This window comes from Amblyomma americanum, chromosome 4 (genome assembly GCF_052857255.1).
Source record: "Amblyomma americanum isolate KBUSLIRL-KWMA chromosome 4, ASM5285725v1, whole genome shotgun sequence".
Classification (NCBI taxonomy): domain Eukaryota; kingdom Metazoa; phylum Arthropoda; class Arachnida; order Ixodida; family Ixodidae; genus Amblyomma; species Amblyomma americanum.
Genome location: NC_135500.1, coordinates 79,289,011 through 79,303,394, shown reverse-complemented (window position 1 = coordinate 79,303,394; position 14,384 = coordinate 79,289,011). Strand labels below are relative to the sequence as shown.

General features: G+C 49.0%; 1 protein-coding gene and 2 non-coding genes across 3 annotated transcripts; 1 reads left to right on the top strand and 2 right to left on the bottom strand.

The window, feature by feature from the left end:
- The first annotated feature begins 1,886 nt into the window (after nt 1-1,886).
- Nucleotides 1,887-1,957, top strand: TRNAG-GCC (transfer RNA glycine (anticodon GCC)). Its single transcript has one exon. It is a non-coding gene; the product is annotated as a tRNA-Gly (tRNA).
- Nucleotides 1,958-2,296: 339 nt separating this feature from the next.
- LOC144130198 (uncharacterized) lies at nt 2,297-4,312 on the bottom strand. The gene has a single exon (XM_077664186.1). The coding sequence runs from the start codon at nt 4,216-4,218 to the stop codon at nt 3,385-3,387; it is 834 nt and encodes a 277-aa protein (XP_077520312.1). The 5' UTR covers nt 4,219-4,312; the 3' UTR covers nt 2,297-3,384.
- Nucleotides 4,313-11,422: 7,110 nt separating this feature from the next.
- Nucleotides 11,423-11,493, bottom strand: TRNAG-GCC (transfer RNA glycine (anticodon GCC)). The gene has a single exon. It is a non-coding gene; the product is annotated as a tRNA-Gly (tRNA).
- Nucleotides 11,494-14,384: the final 2,891 nt, after the last annotated feature.

Here is a 14,384-nt window from a genome sequence, read left to right as displayed (position 1 = left end):
GTCATCTTGCCTTCGCACTAAATGCCCTGTGCAAACTCATTTATTCTTCTTGATTGCAACTAGAATGTCATTAACTCGCGTTTGTTCTCTCACCCACACCACTCTCTTCCTGCCTCTTAATATTAAACATATCATTTTCATTTACATCGCCTGCTGCATTGTCCTCAACTTGAGCTGTACCCGTTTCGACATCCTCCACGTTTCCGCCCCATAGGTGAGTACCGGTAAGATATAATTGCTATATACTTTTATGTTGAGGGATATTGAGAGAACTGCATAAGACCGGCACTCCCCTGCCATATCATACCATGCTGAATACCCAGGTTCTCATTCGGATATTAACAAAAGTTGGTCAAAGAAAACAAAACTGCTGGAAGCCAAAAACTCAAATCGAAGTTGATATCCAAGAACTCGGTTGACGAGTTACAGTTGGGTTGTGTGGCTGGGTTGAGCGAGAGGGCCTTGCAACACGTGGTCTGCGTGTTGGTGGCCGCCATAAAACAGCCGCTCAGTCGTCGTTATAGCCAGAACGTGGTGACTCCCATAGACGATTTTTTGTCATGTCCGACAGGCAACTGATAATTCTACTGAGCCGAGTAGCTCCTCTAAGCGGTTCGCGAGAGTGAACAATCATAATATATCTAGCAGGCAGATAGTGGTTCTTCCCGGTCTCCAGATGCGTGGAAGCTAGCTGAGTAATAGCTCAATTCGCGAAACTGCGCTGCATATCCAACAATGCCGCTGTCACATGGTGCCTTTGGCTTCCCGACTTTGTTCACTGTCAATTCTAGCGGAGAGTAACAGTTATTTAACCACCAGCTATCTATACATTGCATGACAAGACTGGTGACATTTTTCGGTTAAAATGTAATTTAGCAAACTTAATTCGTCGCTTTTTAATCTTTTTTTTTTGCGGGTGAAAAACAGAAGTCCGAATTCTACGTGTAACGTTATTTTCGATTTCGTGTTTAACCTTAACGTAACTTCTCTAATGTAACATGCAAAATTACTCGACCTTATACATACTAATTTTAAAGGATTACTCAAATGTTGGGTAATATCAGGAGTGCGGTGAGATGGTATAGCACACAGGTGTTTTTTCATTTCACCTCCATCGAAAGATGCCCACCCCGGCCGGGAAATACAAATTGTGCCAAATGTTGTTCTTTTATGTTCGTGATTTACGAGAAATCTACCGTATTTTGCCCTTACTATAGCCTGGCGAAGGTTCAGTGTTCACATTGCTTTTTTCTTCAGTTTTTTTTTTGTGAAGACCTTCCTTCCTGCGGCTAGAAAGCGCACTGAGAGCAAATATGCTTTATCCCGTTTCTTATTTTTGGGATAGGACCCTTCTATAAACTTTCACTTTTTAAACAGCTTTTGTTGCATCGTGAAGAAGGAGGCCATTTGTCCTGCTATTAGTCTTAGTGCATACGACCTTCTTATACTGTTTGTGGAGCAAGGAATTTACCCTTGATGTGAAGGATAAAGAAGCACTCGTTCCCTTAAATTGTGCAAAACAGAACGTCGACATTTAGCGAAAAACTTCACTATGCAGCGACGGCGAATGAACATCTGCCCGTATGGACCTGGATCAGTTCAATGACACTGTTATTGTGCGGCTGTTGACACTCGAAACAAAACAACCGCGTTGGTAGCTCATTTTCTCTCATGCCGAGCGCAGCATAATACTCTGCGACATATATAACAAGCCACGCTAGCGGCGCATTGGCCAGAGGGTCTGCTTTGCTACGACAGTTGCCCGTCGACAAGCACACATGTGTCTACTGAAGGCGTTCGCCGGCCGTGTGAACTAGATAGCCAGGGACGAGATTGCACAAATGCACTCGCCACGTGCAGAATCGGCCTTGAGGACGGCATCGTCGGCGTCGGTGGTTCAGTGGTAGAATACTCGCCTGCCACGCGGGTGGCCCGGGTTCGATTCCCGGCCGACGCACTCTTTATTGTTTTCCTATTTAAAAACGTCAAGCGCAGCTTTCAACAACACGCTTACCAAGCACAACGCAACAGCGACGGCACGCAAGCCGTTTAATGTCACGATGCGGCACGTGGGCTGTGAAGAGGGCGTGGTAGAGAACTCCCCATTTATTTAGATCACCTTGGGTTCCTTAACTTCCCGGTAACATCAGAACGTTACAGCAAGGTTGATTCCTTCATTTCGTCAAAAGTTAATAGATTTCTCAAAATTTCCTTTATTGCCATCGCTTCTGCAACATTATGTATTAAAGTTATTTTTATTTTTTATTCATTCAAAATACCTAAATATCGCCCTGGTACCTACATAACGCCATTATTGAACGATGTGCCATGAGCCATATTGATAAGTGGGCAATAATGAAAGTTTTGTAACCAAATAAAGGGGCTGTGGATGCAATCTATGGCAAGCATGATTTAACAGATTAACTTCAAAGCACTACCAGTTGAGGAAGAGCTTTGCTGTAAGAATAACGCGGAAAGTTCGCGACAACAATTCTCGAAATATGTTTGTAATGTTGTTTTATAGTTATGCCTCAAATATTACAACGAAAGTTAGAACACAGCATTAAAACAATGTTAGTTTCACCGATTAAGTAATGTTTATAATAAATAGGGAACATATTTGTTCATTATTGAAATTAATTATCATTTGGAAACCAAGGTTAGCAATATATTTACTTTTTACTTTAAGATAGTATTTTCGATAGCACATACATTTATTAGTAGGACTTTTTGTTTTCTATTCTTTGAAAATTCTGCGGACTTTTTTAGGTGCTTATATAGGAAAGAAAGTATATCTTTTTTTATTGCCCAATATTGCCGTTGGCGAAAGCTGTACTGACTTTTTTCAGTCATAATTGGATAAACATATGCGTTAAAAAGTCACTTAGAATGTATTTAAATGATTTTATCAATTTGTTTAGGAGTAATGAACGTGCAAATATGAAGGCTTAGAACTCAGCTTGTACAACGGCTTGCTATCGTTATTAAAACAGTAAGACAAAAAAATGCAACAGGCGGCAGACAAAAACGCAAGCGGAAGTTTACGCTTGTCATCCGAAAGGTTCGGGCGCGGCCGTAACTTCGGACGCCGGGATTGAGCCGTCTTTGTAGGGGGTTCCTCGACGCCGGGCGCTACCACCTTGTCCCCTTCGGGGCTGGTCTGGTCGTGGGGACGCTTCGCCAGTGTGGTGACGGGGGGCGTGACGCTAATTGCACGGGCGCCGCTCGTCTCGTGGATGTTTTCGCTCGGCTCTTTTGCCTCGAAGTCCTCAGGCTCTGTTGGGCAGACCCCGTTCGCTGACGTCTCGTTAGCAAAGCGGGGGCAGTCTACCGTCGGCGGTTGGCTCGCTGGTTCGTCAGCCGCCTTGGTGCTATCCTCGGAGCTCACACACGTGGCAAGCGTCGAAGGCGGCTTCCCGCCTCGTCCGTGCCAGTCGCTGCTTCCTCCGCCTCGGCGACGTCCATGAGTTCCACGGTGTCGTTCGCCTTTCCGAGACCGGTAGCCGACGCGTAGGTACGGACGCAGTCCGCGTCCGTGTGTCCATAGCGCCTGCACTGGGAACACCTGGGAACCTTGCAATCTCGGCGAACGTGGCCCGTGCCGTGACAACGCAAGCACTGCATCGGTCGCCCAGGCACAACCACGAGGGCCAGCTCACCGGCTACTCGCAACTGGTGTGGCAAATCATCCACCTTCATTCCAGGCTTCAACTTGAGTAGCACGGTCCCGGTGGTTGAGCCTTTCTCCTTCATCCCTTGGACGCGCCAACGCTCCCGCGTCACCTCCGTCACGTTTCCGAACGCCGCGAAAGCAGTCCTGATGTCTTCGTCAGCCACACCGTGCAGCATCGAATGCAGGCGCAGCTTAACCTGCTGATCCTCCGGGTCGAAATTGATGCACCGGCGTCCTTTCACTTGTAGCTCCTTCAATGCAGCAAGCTTTTTCGTGGCTTCAGCACTGCTGAACGTCACCGCCCACACATGATTAATCTGATACGCCTCCAACGCCACGACGTCGGGGAGCGCACCAGCGTTGGCGAGGGCGTCCCGAAAATCTTCCACCCGGTAGGGCCTCGCTCGCACGTCACCATGCAGAAACACCGTGTTAAACACAACACGTCCTGTTGGCAGAGTAGGCAGAACAATCTCGTAGTCCTTATCTGCGTCGGCAACAAGCCTGTTTCCGCGGCCAGCAATCGCCGCTCCGCCGGAGCTCATGATCCCGCGTCCGTCACGCAGTCTGCTTCCGGCCACTGAACCACCGACGCCAACAGTGCTTTCTGCAAGGCGGCTTCCGCACGTGGCGAGTGCATTTGCGTAATCCTATCCCTATTTAGGTCACGCAAGCGGCGAGCGCCTTCAGCACAGACGCGCCGCCTCTTTTCCTACACAAAACTGTCCTGTCATAGCAAAGCGGAACTAAGCCCAACACGCCACTACAGCATAGCTTGGTATATAAGCCGTAGAGTATTGTGTTGTGTATTGGGGGCAACGCGGATGCTTTGTTGGTAGTCTTAACGGTCAAAGAATAATGGCTCCGTTGTGACAGGCCTATATGAGCCGATGATAGTTCGCCGCAGCTGCAGAGTGCAAGTTTTTCGCTAAACGTCGGCGATTCGTTGTTGCACACTTTAAGAGAACTTGTGTTGCTGTTTCCTGGTGCATAAACTCAAGCGCAGATTTATCAGTTCTCAAACTGCATAACGAGCTCATACGCACAAAGACCTATAGTAGGCTAAATAGCCTCCCTCATTTTTAAGAATGCAACAAATGTTAAATAAAAGAAAAGTTTATAAAAAGCCGTTCCTCCTCCCCACCCAATAATGAAAAACTGGAAAAAGTATGTGTGGTATACTGATAGCGCATGTTTTAAACTGCATTTTCATGTATCGCTTATCAGCCACGCAAGCAGTCGTCGGCAGATCACATGTTCATCGGCCTCTAAAAAGGCACTGTCTCAATAAACGTTTGTTCAGTTCCAGCCTGGCGTCCGTCTGATACACAACAGTTGGCGACGAGGCAGCGACGGCGATGGCCGTCGGCAGGATCGGCGAGTATCGTCTCGGCACGAACGCGTCATGGGACGAATACGTCGAGCGCCTGGAAATGTTCTGCGAAGCGAACCAGATAACGAAAGAAGAGCAGAAAAGAGCAGTCCTGTTGAGCAGCTGCGGCGAAGAAGTGTACGGGCTCATCGTAACTTTGGTGAAGCCAGAAAGACCGACAGCAGCAACCTACGAAGAAATCAAGACTGCCGTTCGCAAGCACCTGCATCCAAAGCCTTCGGAGCTGTATGCAAGGTTTTTGTTCTACAGGCAAAACCAGGCTGCCGAGGAATCGGTTGCGGACTACGTCACGGCGCTTCGGAAGCTAGCCGAAGACTGCGGTTTTGGCAGCGCCCAACTCCCGTTGGACGTCATGATGCGGGATCGTTTCGTATGCGGACTCCGGAACGAAGGGGTTCAACAGCGACTTCTCGCAGAACACAGCCTTACGTTTAAGGTTGCGTATGACTTGGCCACAACTGCAGAAGCAACCGCTAAGCAACAGCGAGACATACGCAAACACGGTCGATACGAGACGGACTGCCAGGAAATGGTACAAGCAACCCGTGCGAAGCAAGACACCCCAGCGGAGGGGTCCAGCTGTTACCGGTGCAACGGTAAGCACGCTCCACATTTGTGCCGTTTTAGAAAGGCGACATGCTTCAACTGCAAAAGGGTTGGACATATAGCTAAGGCTTGTCGGTCGAAAGACGACAGTAGAACTGCTCGGAAGACAGCGTATGAGCAAAAGAAGAAAGGAGATAAGAGCAAGGGCGTGTACGAAATGAGTGCGTTGTTTTCCCTGTGCGAAGTGAATGAGCAAGAACAGAAGTTCATGGTTCAAGTAACGATTGAGGGGCAAGAAGTTCCGATGGAGGTTGATTCTGGCGCATCGTGCTCAATTGTGAGTGAAGATACGTTCAGGGTTGTGGAAAGGAATCACGGTAAAATACCACTGCAAGATTCTGGAACAACTATCGTAACCTGGTCAAAGGAGGCGTTACCCGTGCTGGGTCAAGCAAGTGTCTTGGTGGAATTCAAAGGCAGGAAGGCAAAGCTACCTTTGCTCGTAGTACAGAAGCAAGGCAACAGCCTGATTGGGAGAAACTGGTTTAACCCGTTAGGTATTGGCTTGCGGGGTATACAGCAAGTAAACGTGGAGGACGTGCCTTCGCGATTTCCCGAGGTGTTTCGCAGAGACCTTCCTGGCTTCAACGGACCGCCAGTTCACATCGAACTGACAGATGACGCCCAACCGGTGTTCCTCAAAAGTCGACCAGTTCCATTGGCCCTCAAGGACGACGTGGCCAACGAAGTGGACCGCTTGGTGCAACAAGGTGTATGGGAGCCCGTCAGCTACTCCAACTGGGCAACACCACTGGTAGTGGTAAGAAAAAAAGATGGAACTTTACGTCTTTGCGGCGACTATCGCAGTACCGTAAACAAAGCTATTAAGAGCAGTGGATACCCCTTGCCCACTACAGCGGAAATGCTCACAGCTCTAAGTTCAAGCAAGCTTTTTACCAAGTTGGATCTAGCCCAAGCTTATCAGCAGCTTAAGCTAGACGACGAGACGGCTGAGGTGCTCACAGTTAACACGATAAAGGGACTGTACAAGGTTAAGCGGCTGCCGTTTGGCATTTCGGTCGCACCTTGGGTTTTTCAACGAGTCATCGACACGCTGTTAGCGGGCGTTCCCGGAGTGAAAGCTTATCTGGATGACATATTAATTTCTGGATGTAACGCCGAAGAGCACGCCGAGAGATTAGAGACTGTGCTATCGCGTCTGCAGAAGGCACAGCTACGAGTAAACAAGGACAAGTGTGAATTTAACCAGACGAGCTTCGAATTCTTGGGACACAGGATTGATGACTCAGGAGTACATCCCAGCCGAAGCAAGACGGACGCCATCCAGCAAGCGCCTGCGCCCGCAAGCAAAAAGGAGCTGCAAGCCTTTTTGGGATTGCTGAATTTCTACAGCAGTTTCCTCAAGGGCAGGACGGAAGCGGCCGAACCGCTTTATCGACTGCTAGACCGTGACCACGAATGGAAGTGGACAGGTGAGCATCAGCGGGCTTTTGAGAGACTGAAAAATTTTCTCAGCTCAGACGCCGTACTTGTGCCCTACGATTGCAAGCGTCCTTTAATTTTGTGCTGCGACGCATCGCCTGTGGGGGTGGGGGCAGTGCTAGCCCATCGTGCGGATGACGGGAAGGAGCAGCCCATAGCTTATGCTTCTCGCACTCTTGGCGTCAGTGAACGCAACTATGCTCAGATTGATAGAGAGGGTTTGGCTGTGGTCTTTGGCGTAAAAAAGTTCCACCAGTACCTAGCTGGGCGAGAATTTACAGTGATAACAGACCACAAGCCGTTACTCGGCCTGTTTAACACGGACAAGCGGGTGCCCGAAGTTGTGTCGCCCAGAATGCTGCGTTGGATTTTACTGTTGTCTGCGTATAACTACCACCTTGAGTACAGACGAGGCCAAGACAACTCCAACGCCGGTGCACTCAGTCGTCTACCAGCCCCGGGAGACGAGGACGAGCCAAGACCGCCTGGGGACGTGCTCTTGTTGGAAGCGGTCGACTGCGCACCGCTGCAAGCGGCGGACATTGCTGCGCTGATCAAAAAGGACTCGGTTCTATCCCGGGTAAAGGAATGGCTACTCAGTGGCTGGCCGTCAACACAAGTGGACAGCAAGTTTGCGCCTTATGAGGTGAGACGGTCGGAGTTGTCATTGCATCGTGATTGCATACTGTGGGGGAATCGCGTCATAATTCCAACCGCAGCAAGAGAGAATGTGCTGCAACTCCTGCATGCAAATCATCCAGGGATGAGTGCCATGAAAGCATCAGCTAGAGGGCTCATGTGGTGGCCGAAGATGGACCACGAAATTGAGGAGTTTGTTCGGCACTGTCATCCGTGCCAGAATAACCGGCAAAGTGATGCCAAGGCTCCAGTGCATTTTTGGATCAAGCCAGATCAGCCTTGGAGTCGACTGCACATTGATTTCGCTGGCCCAGTCAAAGGAGACGTTTTCTTAGTCGTGGTAGACGCGTACAGCAATTGGGCTGAAGTCGAAATCGTGCCATCCATGAAAGCTACGGCTGTCGTCAACAGCTTAAGGAAGATGTTTGCGACACATGGTGTACCGGACGTTATCGTTTCAGATAACGGCACAGCTTTCACTAGCACAGAGTTGCAAATGTTTTTGAAGTGTAATGGCGTGCGTGCAATTTTCACTGCACCTTATCATCCAGCCAGCAATGGTAGGGCGGAGAGGATGGTAAGAGAAGTTAAAGAAGCATTGAAGAAGCAGCAGGAAGGTTCGACACAGTGCAAGATTTCCCGGTTTCTGTTTAAGCAACACACGACGCCACATTCGGTCACGGGAAAATCGCCAGCAGAGTTAATGTTCGGACGAAGACTGAGGTCAGCGTTAGATAGACTCCATCCGGACCGGCAACACGCGCCTGAGTTACAACGACCGGAGACTAAGAGGTTTCGTGTCGGTGACGCGGTCTACGCTAAAAGCTTTTGCCCAGGTCCAAGGTGGAAGGCTGCCAGTGTTGTGGCAGTCAGAGGTCCGGTGTCGTACGTGGTACAGCTAAACAACGGCGAGCGTCATCACAGGCACCGCAACCAGTTGAGGAGCGCCTGGACGCGGCTCGTAGTTGACCCAGTCACAAGTGAGGACTACCACGTCAGGCTTCCTCCTACAGCTAGGCAGCCACAGCCGCTGTCTGCTAGCCCAGAAGCAACCCCTGGGGCGAGTCCAGGCCAAGCCACCCAAGTACCGGTCGAGCCGCGAAGATCAACGCGTGTTCGACGGCCTGTCCTGCGTTATGGCATTAATGGCTAGCTAGTCCGTTTTGGATTGTGCAAATCTTAGGAGAAAGGAGTGTGGTATACTGATAGCGCATGTTTTAAACTGCATTTTCATGTATCGCTTATCAGCCACGCAAGCAGTCGTCGGCAGATCACATGTTCATCGGCCTATAAAAAGGCACTGTCTCAATAAACGTTTGTTCAGTTCCAGCCTGGCGTCCGTCTGATACACAACAGTATGTATGCCCGCAGTGCACGGTCTAGCCGCAGGTAAGAAGGTCTTCACAAAAGAATGAAAGAAAAAAGCAGTATGAGCATCAAACTCGAAACGATCGACCATTTAATGTTGTTCTTCCGCAGCCTCGCCTCTTTACGGAGATGCCTGCTAGAATACCCGTTTCTACAGCAACAAGAATGAGCTCTCCGCCATTCTAAGTTTCCTTTTAGACACGAAACGGCTGCCACCATAACACCTTTCTGAATTCTATCTTCTGTCTACTCATGTTTAAAATTCATCTGTAATCAAAAACATTGCACGAATAGACCCGTTTCCATTCTAAGTCACCAACCTCACAGATTCCAATTTGTTCTCTATTTAAATCACACAAGTCTGCATTCCTTAATTCTCATTGTTTTTCCCAGTTTGAAAAACAATTTTCACCACCTGTCAGTCAGCCGCCGCCAGTGTCTCGGCCAATCGGCCACAGTGGGTACCCGCCATTAACTCGGCGAGGACAACAACAGCAACGACAACTTCCATCAGGCTCTTGTAAGGATAACATATGATAGATGTCTCGTAATCACAGCCATAAAAGAACAACATTTTGCACAGCTGAACCCAAGGCGACGGAAACAAATCCCGACAAAGGCGACCGCCTTTCGCAGAAGGTGAAATGGAGAAACGCTCGAGTGCTATACAAAGTCGCCGCACTGCAGATATTACCGAACGCTTGACTCGATTTCAGCAGGAGAAAAAGACGACGAAACAACGCCGTATTCAGATCTTGAAATTCGGTTTTAACCGAAATATTAGCATTCTTGGCATGCGAGGCATAGGTAGCTCAGCGTTTAGTAAGGGTTAGCTCAGTCGAAATTGGGAATAAACGAAGTCAGAAAGCTATGGGTGTCATGCATCAGTGGCATTGTTGGATAAGCAGCGCATTTGTGCGATGTGAGGTATTGTTCCGCTAGCTTCCGCGCATCTGCAGACATAGAACAACCACCTCTTTTCTGCCTGCTAAATCATGGTTTGTTAGCTAACGTGGCCGACCTAGAGGAGTTACTCGGTTAAGTAGGTTCATCAAATGCACGTAGCACATTGGAACGAAGCCGTGCATAGGCCAAAGAAAGTATCATGTTCAGGCGACGACTGAGCTGCCGATTCGTCGCCGCCATCACCACGCAGACCATCTGCTGCAAGGCCTTTTCGCCCAACCCAGCTCAACAACCCAACATGTCAACCTAGTTCTTGGACGTTAACTTCCGCTTGCGTTTTTGTCTGCCGCCTGTTGCATTTTCCGCCTTACTGTTTTAATAAAGATAGCAAGCCGTTGTACAACCTCAGCTCCAAGTCTTCATATTTGCAAGTTCATTACTGCTAAACAAATTGATAAAGGTGTTTAAATAGATTCTGAATTTTTAGCTCACATGATTATCCTATTAAATCTCCGAAAAAAGTCAGTACAGCTTTCGCCAACGGCAATATTGGACACTAAAAAAATATATACTTTCTTTCCTATGTAAGCACCTAAAAAGTTCCGCACAATTTTCAAACAATAGAAACCAAAAAGCCCTACTAATAGCTGTATGTTCTATCAGAAACACTATATATTAAGTTAAAAGTAAACATATTGCTAACCTTCGTTTACAAATGTTAATTAATTCTAATTATGAACAAATATGTTCCCTGTTTATTATAAGCATTACTTCATCGCTGAAATTAGCATTTTTTTATTCTGGGTTCTAAATATCGTTGCAATCTTTGAGGCATAACTATAAATCAACATTACAAACATATAGTTCTCGAACTTTCCCCATTATTCTTACAGTAAAGCTCTGCCTCAACTAGTAGTCCTTCGCAATTAATCTGTTAGATCATGCCTGCCATAGCTTGCATGCGCCGCTTTAGTTTTGTTACATAGCTTTCATTATTGCCCACTTACCAATACGGCTCATGTCACATCCTTCAATAATGGCGTTATTTAGGTAAAAGGGTGATATGTAGGTATTTGAATGAATGAAAATAAAAATATATTAACTTTAATACATAATGTTGCACAAGCGTTAGCAGTAAACTAAATTACAAACAATTTATTAACTTGTGCCCAAATGAAAAAATCAACCTTGCTGTAACGTTCTGATGTTACCTGGACGTTAAGGAGCCCCAGGTGATCGAAATAAATGGGCAGTTCTCTAACACGGCTTCCTCACAGCCCACGTGCCGTATCGGGACATTAAACGGCTTGCGTGCCGTCGCTGTTGCCTTGTGTTTGGTAAGCGTGTTGTTGAAAGCTGCGCTTGACGTTTTTAAAAAGAAAAACAGTAAAGAATGCGTCGGCCGGGAATCGAACCCGGGCGACCCGCGTGGCAGGCGAGTATTCTACCACTGAACCACCGACGATTCGGTCCGCCAGGCGGATTCTGCCCGTGGCGAGTGCATTTGCGCAATGTCGTCCCTATCTGGGTCACACGGGCGACGAACGCCTTCAGCAGAGACGCGTCTCTTCGTCGAGGGGCATTTGTCGTAGCTACGCGGACCTTCCCGCCAATGCGCCACTAGCGTAGCTTGCTATATAGCTATATTGCAGATTATTGTGGTGCAATATAGCATCACGCAGGAATGACACAACAAGAAGGAACGATTTATTCAGGCAGCCCCTTTTATAGCCCGCCGGTGAGGTGACGTTGTGATCACGTGGTCAAGCCAAGGTTTGCCGACGACGCATCATCTCTCCCCCGTTAAAGAGGAAAGCGTACAGGTGGCCGTCGCTGTCTGGTTGATCTTCGCAAACCAGGCGGGCCAGTTTCCGTCCCGGATGCTTCTGGGCTATCTTGCGACGTGGTCGGAGCGTCGTCCGCAGGTTCCCGCTTGCCAACTTCTCCAGGGGCTCTGTCTTCTGATTCAGTCCGACGTCTCAGTTGGTCCAAGTGCCGCCGCTGAAGACCTTGCTCCGAGTCAACGGAGACCATCCTGGAGCCCTGTTGACCATGCACTACTCCTGGAATCCACCTGCGACCTGCTCCGAAACTGCGCATCCAGACCGGTTCTCCCACATCCAATTTAGTCGCACCTACTCTTCGCTGGCTTTCTGCCGACTTCTCACCGGGCGTGATGCAATCCATCTTTGTTCTTATCTGGTAGCCGAATAAGTGTTCCGCGGGCGACTTGCGATGCTTAACAGGCGTTCGGCGATATCGGAACAAAAACCGAGCTATACGCATTTCCAGGTCTTTTCCAGGGTTTTTCTTTAGCCCTTCCTTGAGCGTGCGCACAGCTCTTTCGGCTAAACCATTCGATTGTGGGTGATAAGGGGCTGTTGTGAGTTGTTTTACGTTGTTTCGTGCCAGAAACTCGCGAAAAACGGCGCCCACAAATTGTGGACCGTTATCTGAAACGAAGGTTTTTGGAAGGCCGAAGCGTGCAAATATTGACCGTAGTGCGTCCACCGTTGTTTGCGATGTGGCAATTTTCATTGGAATTGCTTCTATCCATTTTGTTTCAGAGTCTACGACGACCAATACCATATGTCCGTCCATTGGGCCTGCGAAATCTGCGTGTAGTCTGCTCCATCTTTCCCCGGTTGCTGGCCACGCCAAAGGTATCTGTGCCGGTGGCATCGCAGCGGCCTGTGCACAAATAGAGCATGATTTCACCAGTCGCTCTATGTCAGAATCCAGACCCGGGTACCAAAACAGCGTTCTCGCCGTGCTTTTCATGGACGTCATACCAGGGTGCGTCTCATGGAGCAGCCCCAACAAACGCTTTGCCGCCGCCATAGGTAGAACATTGCGATGTCCCCAGTACACCAAATTGTGGCTCACGGTTAGCTCTGTTCTTCTGTTGAAGTACGCCCGGAGATGCTCAAGATCCTGCGGTAGATACGGAGGCCTTCCGTCGGCAATCCACCTTTTGACCTGTTGAAGAGTGGCGTCTCGGTTTGTCATTTGTTCAACCTCCCGGGCGCCGACCGCCGTTTCCTCAAGACACTGGGCATACAAAACGTACTCGTCGGGAGCGACATCCCGCGGCTCCGTAACCGGCAATGGCAAGCGACTGAGGGCGTCTGCATTGGAATTCTCGCTGCCCTTGCGGTACTGCAATGTGTAGCTGTAGTTGCCAAGGAACAAGGCCCAGCGCTGGATTCTCGCAGCCGCCATCGGTGGTATTGGTTTGCCTGGATTGAATAAACCAGTAAGAGGCTTGTGGTCGGTTACTAACACGAACCGATGTCCATACAAGTAGTCCTTGAACCGTGCGACGCCGAACACCAGTGCTAGTGCTTCTTTTTCTAACTGAGAGTAGTTACGCTCTGCCTTTGTGAGTGTCCTGGACCGGAATCCGATGGGGTAGTCAACACCGTTCACACGGTGGGACAAAACGGCCCCAATGCCTACTGATGACGCATCGCACTCAAGCCGCAGTGGCTTATCCGGGTCGTAATGAGCAAGGAACTTGGAAGCCACAATTGCCTGCTTAACTTTCTGAACAGCTTTTTCTTGTTCCTTGTTCCACTCCCACTTGGCTCCTTTAGCTAGGAGGGCGTACAGCGGAGCCAGCACAGTGGCCAGATTGGGCAAGAACTTGCCGTAATAATTTACAAGTCCGAGAAAAGCTTTCAGCTCACTCACTGAAGTAGGTTCTGGGGCTTCGATAACAGCCTTGATGTTATCGTCCTTTGGTCGCAGACCCTTAGCGTCGATCCGATGGCCGAGAAAAGTGACTTCGTCTTGCCGGAATTTGCACTTATCCTTGTGCAGTCGGAGACAGTACTCCCGCAGGCGTTGCAGCACCCTCTTCAGCCTTGATACATCGTCCTTTTTTTCAGCGATGATAATATCAACCAGGTACACCTGAACTCCTGGAATATCGCCCAGCAGCGCGTCCATCCGCCTCTGGAATATAGCTGGAGCAGAACTTATGCCAAAAGGTAATCGGTTGAAACAGAAGAGGCCTTTCTGAGTGTTCAGCACTGCTATCTTTTTGGCATCCGCGTCTAAAGGTAGCTGGTTGTAGGCTTGGCTTAAGTCCAACGTCGTAAATACTTCTCCGCCATTCAGCTTAGCAAAAATGTCGTCCACTCGAGGCAACGGGTACTGTTCCATCACTGTGGCTGCATTCACTGTCATACGAAAGTCTCCGCACACTCGGAGAGACCCATCGCCCTTTAAAACGGGTACCACTGGTGTTGCCCATTCGGCGGTTTTCACAGGCGCCAGGACATCTTGCGCAACCAGTTGGTCCAGCGCTTCAGACATCTTGTCCCTCAAAGCGTAGGGAACCGTACGGGCCTT